The sequence below is a fragment of the Anastrepha ludens genome, chromosome 2 (assembly GCF_028408465.1).
Source record: "Anastrepha ludens isolate Willacy chromosome 2, idAnaLude1.1, whole genome shotgun sequence".
NCBI lineage: Eukaryota > Metazoa > Arthropoda > Insecta > Diptera > Tephritidae > Anastrepha > Anastrepha ludens.
In genome coordinates, this window is record NC_071498.1 from 131521103 (window position 1) to 131528594 (window position 7492).

Sequence of the window (7492 nt, forward strand, 5' to 3'; positions counted from 1 at the left end):
TCATAGAGCTCGTTGTTCCATCACATGCGATACTCGCCGTCTCCAACGTGCAAAGGTTCAGAAATCTTCCGCAGAATCTTTATCTCAAACACTCCAAGAGACGCCTAATCGGCTTTTGTCAACATCCAAGCTTCTGCGTCATACGATAGCACAGAAATGGTATAAGTCTTATAGAGTGTTTTGTTCGTCGAGAGAGTAACTATTTTATTACATTTGGAGAATTTGGTGCTACTAAAACAACATTTTTCTAATAGCGGTCGCCCCTCGGCGGGCAATGGCAAACCTCCGAGTGTATTTCTGCCATGAAAAAGCTCCTCATAAAAATATCTGCCGTTCGGAGTCGGCTTGAAACTGTAGGTCCCTCCATTTGTGAAACAACATCAAGACGCACACCACAAATAGGAGGAGGAGCCCGGCTAAACACCTAAAAAGGGTGTACGCGCCAATTATATATATAACACAACATTCTTCCATTGGATCTGCTACTAATAGGTTTTCAAAACATGAGCCTTTTGCGATCTGCTACTGGGTATATTGTTCTCTTATATGGCATTCTCGTTCAATGTTATTGATGTAAATAATTTTAAAATAATATTTGAATTGCTTGTAATAAATTCTTGTAAATAATTTCCGAGACGAAAAATATAAAATTTCTAGTATAATTTAATAGCGTTTCAAACATGCATCCAAGAATCACCACCTTCAAGCAAATTATCACCTACAAAGATAAGAAGAAAAAGATGTACAACACCTCGCCTCTCACCCAATATAACCACTATAAGCATCGCTGTCGTATCAAGAATGCCAAGAAGTTGATTGACGATTCAGCACCGGCGTTACATTTAACAAACATAAGCAATGCAAAAAATAACTATACGGACTTGGCGTCCCTTTTCCAAGTCATGCACTCGAACACTGAAATGCTGAAATATTTCGGGCGTATGTATATGTTGGGTCGAAAGAATTCATGGAATGACTCGCATGATGCGCAGTGGCGCTATTCAAGACTCGCTTTCATGCAGAGATCAGTGAAAGCCATTGACAAAGAAAACAAACACATTGCACGGCGTGTGTTGAGTGCGCGTAGAGTCGTAAATACAAATTTGAAACGATCATCGATGAGTTATGCGGATTTTAGGGCACCAAGAGAGATTTTATCAAAGTACAGTACCAACATAATATTACCGCCCAGATGCTGGGAGCAACATTTACTTTTACGACCGATAGTATACTTTGAGTTGGAAGTTCCGGGTCTCTATTATATTGGGCGCTTCACCGTCCAACTCTACACGGAAGCATTTCCCCAGGCAGTATTGGCATTTGTGCGTATTTGCAAGCATCAGAAGTTGAACAAACTTAAGCTCATACGCACCTTTCCCAAGCTGTGGTCGGAATTTGAACTGAGTATGGATCAGGCGGACGCCGCCTTTGCTAAATCGCGACCAATCGAATATGATAGGCGTGCGCTTGGTCAAAACTTCAAACCGGGTATACTGTCGTTCTCTTTGAAACATATCGAAACACTTCAAAAGGGTATCTTAAGTTTTGCGCTGAGTTTTAGGCCATTATCGGTAGAGATGACCGATCGCGTGGTGTTCGGTGTTTTGATTGGGGGCATGCGCGGGCTCCAATTGCTGGAAAATAATAGCACTAAGAACGGCAAACCTATTAAGGATGTGATCACAACAGCGATGGGTATAAAAGCATCGATTTAGAAGCAGTTTATACTCTCCTTGACTACAACCAAGGCCGTACAGTAGAAAAAATTGTAATATTTCTCCGCTGAGCGTCGAGGATATCGGCCATATACCGAACTAAATTTGCTGGTGTTAATAAGCTACGAGAGGGAGGCTGTTACACTACTCGAGATATTTGATGAAAAGTTTGCGAGAAGCTCAACTAAATACTGTTGCGGTGTAAAAATCAAAGACAAAGTGATTTCGAATAAGCCGAGGGAAGGACGAGAAGGCTCGTTGTTTATAAATTTATGTGATATTAGTTTTTTAGTTATAAATTTTTTGTTGTACATGCAATAAAATAATAAGTTTAAATAATGTGAATGCTTCGTAAAAAAATATTAGGTTTGTTAACGATTGCTTGTGTGCAGCTTTAATTTGCAATACTTGGAAATTTACTCACCCAAAATACGTTGAAAAAAAAATTGTTTTCTTAGCCCCCAAAACGGCAAGTCCACCCTGAGGCTGCCTTAAATTTTTGTTATATTGTTCACTCCGCTCGGCACAAAGGGCTTCGACAAGACTTTTCCATCGTACGCGGTTCTGGGATGTTATTTTCGTGCGGTTCCATGTGATGTCGGCATCTTCTAATACGCGCAACATCGACCTTCGCCAAGTGATCTTTGGCCGACCGCGACCTCTGCTCCCTTGCGGGTTCCAGTCAAGTGCCATTCCCGTGATGCTATCTCGTGGTTTTCTAAGTTTGTATCCTAACCATCACCACTTTATGCGTTTGATTTGCCGTAGCTTGAGCTCCTTATTCGTTGATATCCACAGCGCGTCGTTGCTGATGGTGTTCGGCCAGAATATTCTGCAGATGTTGCGGAGGCATTTGTTGACGAAAGATTGTAGCCTGTGTGTGAAGGTGTTGGAGGCCAGCCATATTTTTTACTTGCGTACAACAGTATAGATTTCACAATTGAGCTGAATACTCGCAGTTTAGTGTGTCTGGAGATTCACGAGCTGGTCCATACTGCATACATCCGCCCGAATGCCGCTCTTGCTTTGTTTAGCCTGCTCCGGCGTCTGTCGTCATAGCGCAGCCGAGGTAGCAGAAGCTTCGACAAATTCCACCGGTCACCCATTATACGACTTGCTTTGTTGTGGTTGACTCTCACAGTCTGTCTTGGCGATTTTGACCTCCACTCCGACAGTGCGTGCCAACGTAACTAGTCCGTCTGCCTTCGCTTGCATGTCAGTGAGTTTGTGAGAGAGGTGTCAGATGTCATGCGCGAACTCTAGGTAGTTGGGATGTCTGATGAAACTCCATACGATTACTCTTTTCTGCAGGGTCAATTCCTTCATAACGTCGTTTAGGACGATGGGAAAGAGAAGTGGGAACTTTTACATATTCCACTTTATTTTAAAAGAAAAATTGTTATGGAAGGCCAATAAAAACGAATGATTGACATTAACTTAAGTTGGAGTTCAGTCATTAAAACCAGCAAAAGAAAATAAGCAACCTGACGCGGTAACTCGATACGATGACAAAGTGCAATGGTATATAGACTATTATCCCAGAATTGTACGGAAATACAACAGTAATATGGGCGGAGTGGACTTTATTGATGGTCCTAAAGAGTGTTACCATATTCGAGAGAAAACTTGAACCCCAATGACGCTACTATGCGTTTCTGGTGAAGACACTCGAACGATGACTGATTTACGGTGGTGTTAACCGCTTCGTACTACTACGAGTACTACAGTCTTCCTGCAGTGAAAGGTGTGACACTCAGTCTCTCTGAAAAAGTTAAATATCTAGGAGTAATATTGGATAAGAAACTGGCTTGGGAGGCACATGTTTCACTGAAGGTGGATTGCGCTTTATGGAATTTTCAACAATGCCGTAGACCATTGGCAAAACCTGGGGTCTGACCACTTATCAGACCAATCATCACTTACGCCTCTGTGGTTTGGTGACGACGGACTATGGTTAAGTCCACCCTTCGGGAGCTATACAGGCTGCAAAGTGTGTGTTTACACATTACGGGTGTCATATGTACAACCTCCGGCGATGCCTTTAAGGCTATTTTTGATTGTGATGCAGAACGCAAGGCAACCCTCAAATATTGTTCAAGAATGTAAGAAGAAGAGTATTTCTGTTGCAATACATAATAAGCTCGTACCTATATGGGTTCCAGGACACTGTGGCGTTCAAGGTGGGGAAATTGTCGATGAATTGACCAGCTGTGGTTCAGAGGTTACCCCACATGGACCAGAGCCAATAATCGGAATCAGTTCTGCAGGAATCTTGAACTGGATCAGCGATTATGCATACAATTTACATAAAGATCGATGGTCCAGTCTAGAACGCTACAGAACTGCAGAGAGTTTTGGGACAAGCCCGAGCAGAAAACTGTCAAACTTTCTTCTGCAACTTGCTATAAAAGGCGTTCGGTTGATGGTCGTTGTTATTACAGAACCCAATCCATGGGCTCAGCATATGACCACCGTTGGAATCACTGAGGATTCGCTTTGTCTGTCTTGTTTAGAGGAGGCAGTTAGCACTGATCATTTTCTCTGTGAGTGTCATGCCTTTGTTACAGAAAGGCTACGAATTTTGGGTTCCGATGTCATGAGAATGAGTAATATTTGTTCTCTCAAACTGGAGGGTATTTTCCGATTTACCGAAGAATTTGTAAAACTCTCTCAGGCCTAACTACCTCTATTTCTCTATTCTCTCTCCTTACCTCCTTGACTATCTACCCTTTTACTTTGCAGAGCTTTAAATACAGTGGACTTTTTGTTTATCGCAGCATCACTCGTTATAATGATACAGGTAGCATCGCGAAACGTCATGGAGGTGGTCATCAAAAGACTGCAACGTCACGTGAAATTGTTCAAAAAATGAAGAAGCGATTTGAGCGAAGTCCCCGCCAAAGTGCATATCTCGGCACTGTCTCACAAAGCTCGAGTGAACCAGGAATGGCTAAGAAACAGTGTTCCAAACTTCAAAAAGTCCACACAATGGCTCTCAAATTCACCAGACGCGAACCCGATGGATTATTCTCCTTCGGCCATTTTGGAAAGCAAGGTCCGAACTAAAAGATTCATCAGTCTCGAGGTGCTGATAAAAGCCATTGAACACGAATGGGCCAAAATAACTGCAAATCACATTCGAGCAGCTTGCGATTCGTTTCTGAACCGCCTCAAGGCCATAGTCAAGGCAAAAGGTGGGCATATCCAGCAAAAGTAAATTCATTCTTAATTTTGTATTATTTTCATACATTTTTTACTTTGAATTGAATAAAAGTAATTTTTCAAACTAAATTTGTGGCCTTTTTAATTGGTTACGTTTCGAGTGCCGAACCCTATATATTAACCGCTTCAAGCTACTGATTAATTTCCCCAGGTGTAGCAAAAAGGTAAGAGCCCAGTTGCTTAAATGTTTGTCCGACGAGAGCAGAGCTCAGAAGAAGGTGCTAAGATTATTCCACTTCATCCTCCAGACAGCTTCTGCGGAAAGGACTTAAAGCAATCTCAAGTCTCACCGCATGGATACCTAATGGGCAATGCCCGGTAAGAATACCTACCAAATTCGAGAACTGCAGCAGTGTTAGCCTTAGAAGTTCTCTCGAACGCTCCAATATACCCGTGCCCAGAAAGATCTCGCGATTTTACACGTTTGCGCACTAGCCCAGCACTAGCTGAGTTGACAGGAGGCTAAACTTTCCAGGAGTAGACCACAGACTCTCAAGGGAACCCTAATTCACACGTTTTGCGATGAAACCGTCTCCAGGATCCCCTGTCTAGCCAGCTCATTAGACTAGCAGTTTCGCTCTAAGCCACTATGATCGGGAACCTAGATGAGCCCAATATCGAAGTATTCGGATGAAGTCGAGAGAGAACACACAAACAACGAGCTCAAGGCCATGAGTGTCGCCTGGCTGTCGAAGTAGATATTTACGTTCTTTAGAGTAATTACAGAAGTAAGCAACCAATCCACTGCTTCTTTAATTGCGGCTACCTCCGCTTGGAAAACACTAAAGTTGTCCGGACGCTTAAATTTGAGCTTGATGGGAGCTCCTCGCAGAATACTCTCCCACCAACGCTTCCGTCACACTTCGAACCATCAAGTGCAGTACTGCTTTACATGACAGACAAAGGGCGTTGTTGGTTTTCCGTCTCTTTGGATAAATAAGATAGAGTAGTTGTGTTATAAACAAAAGCTTCGACACACTCGATGAAAAGGAGCGTAGTTCTGAATAATTCCAATGTGGTAGGAAAAATGTATTTAAGGAAGCTAGGAATGAGTAACGGAGCCTCGAGAATTGCACCACCAATCCGCCTTACTTTCCTGTTTGATATAAAACTAACAAAAAAAGTGCGCCAAGTACAAAAAGTTCATTTGGACATGAATTTAGATTATGACTGATTTGTAGCCACGGATATCAAATTTACTTAAAGAACAAGAGTTAATTTCGAAATCTAAGCTAATGATGACTCATGCAGAATAATAATTTACTTGATAAAAATTGCAAGGTATTGTATAAAATCGCGTGCAATACCCTCATGGCATGCTGACCCCGTCAACTTTCTGTGTATATTCTGAGATCATCATCATCAAACCATGTCATAGTCACAGCTTCAAATTGGAGAAAATACATATGCGCACTTGTGTTGCAGTTCAAATATTATATATTTACGACATTCCATCAATCAATCCCGCTTCACCACTGATTCAACCCACACACATCAATATGCACCGTACGCCCCAATCATATGTGGCTCAGACATAAATAAATATGCCAGTCTGTGTATACCCTGCGCTGTGCTATCTTTATCTATCGATGTCCATCAAACCATAGGTATTGGCAATCAATAGATTTTCACGCTGTGCTAATCAAAAGCATTTTGGCATTAGCGTAAAGTTGAATGAATCGACTGAGCGATATGTTGCCTCGCTCAAAGTACCTGCCACATGTATACTTGTATGTATGTGTGTGTGTGTATTGTATTACATATTATTCTTAGATTCTATCTCTCTACACTGTGGTTGTTGATGTTGTTAGCGTTGTTGTGCATCCTTTTACATCGACAATACAGTCATATACTTGTGTGTATGTAACATACACATAAATACTTGGGAGTATTTTAGAATGTTGGAGAGGAAATGACTTCCTTGGGTGTAAGCAAATGCTGCTAATAATACTCACCTGAAGGTTGTGCGCCACACGCAAGCAACCACAGTGACACTATCCTCGGCTGACTACCTCTGTATGTATGTACGAGTGTAATGCGCTCAGGTTCGATATGCGGATATGTCAGAAATTGAGTAAACGTCGCTACTGTGAAAAGAGTGAGAAAGGGTGAGAAAGGATGGGAAAGCATGGTAATTTTCTTGATATTCAATCAATTTTTAGGTGCGTTCAAGTTGAATTTAGAAATGTGTTTATCGCATACAAAGAGTTACATTGTTGAAAATGTCTGCTTGTGGCGATGGGGTTATATTTTAGTTCAAATTTAAGTGATTCCACAAAAATGCTTCTTTATCTGTAGATAAGTAAAAATGCTAGTCAATTTTAACAATGAGTGGTTGGCTCGTGAATTAGAGTTTACAATGTCCACATTTTGTGACTATCTCCATACTAAGTAATTCAAAACGAAGCAACCGAGAGTCCAGGTTTTACGCAAATCGCGCCACGGCAATACTGCTAATTCTGTAACTTCCAAAGTCATGAGTTGGCTACGGCTTCCTGATGGTTAAAAATGTGATAAAGAGTTGACGGTATTTTTCGAATTTAAAGAAAAAAACT

The 7492-nt window shown here is 41.6% G+C and overlaps 1 protein-coding gene across 1 annotated transcript; it reads left to right on the plus strand.

Moving 5' to 3' along the window:
* Positions 1-438: 438 nt before the first annotated feature.
* LOC128859563 (uncharacterized) lies at positions 439-2051 on the plus strand. The gene has a single exon (XM_054096483.1). The coding sequence runs from the start codon at positions 681-683 to the stop codon at positions 1713-1715; it is 1035 nt and encodes a 344-aa protein (XP_053952458.1). The 5' UTR covers positions 439-680; the 3' UTR covers positions 1716-2051.
* The last annotated feature ends 5441 nt before the right edge of the window (positions 2052-7492 follow it).

Bases quoted from the DNA above. Each gene is read 5' to 3' on its own strand.
- LOC128859563 (XM_054096483.1), top strand. From the start codon at position 681: ATGCATCCAAGAATCACCACCTTCAAGCAAATTATCACCTACAAAGAT.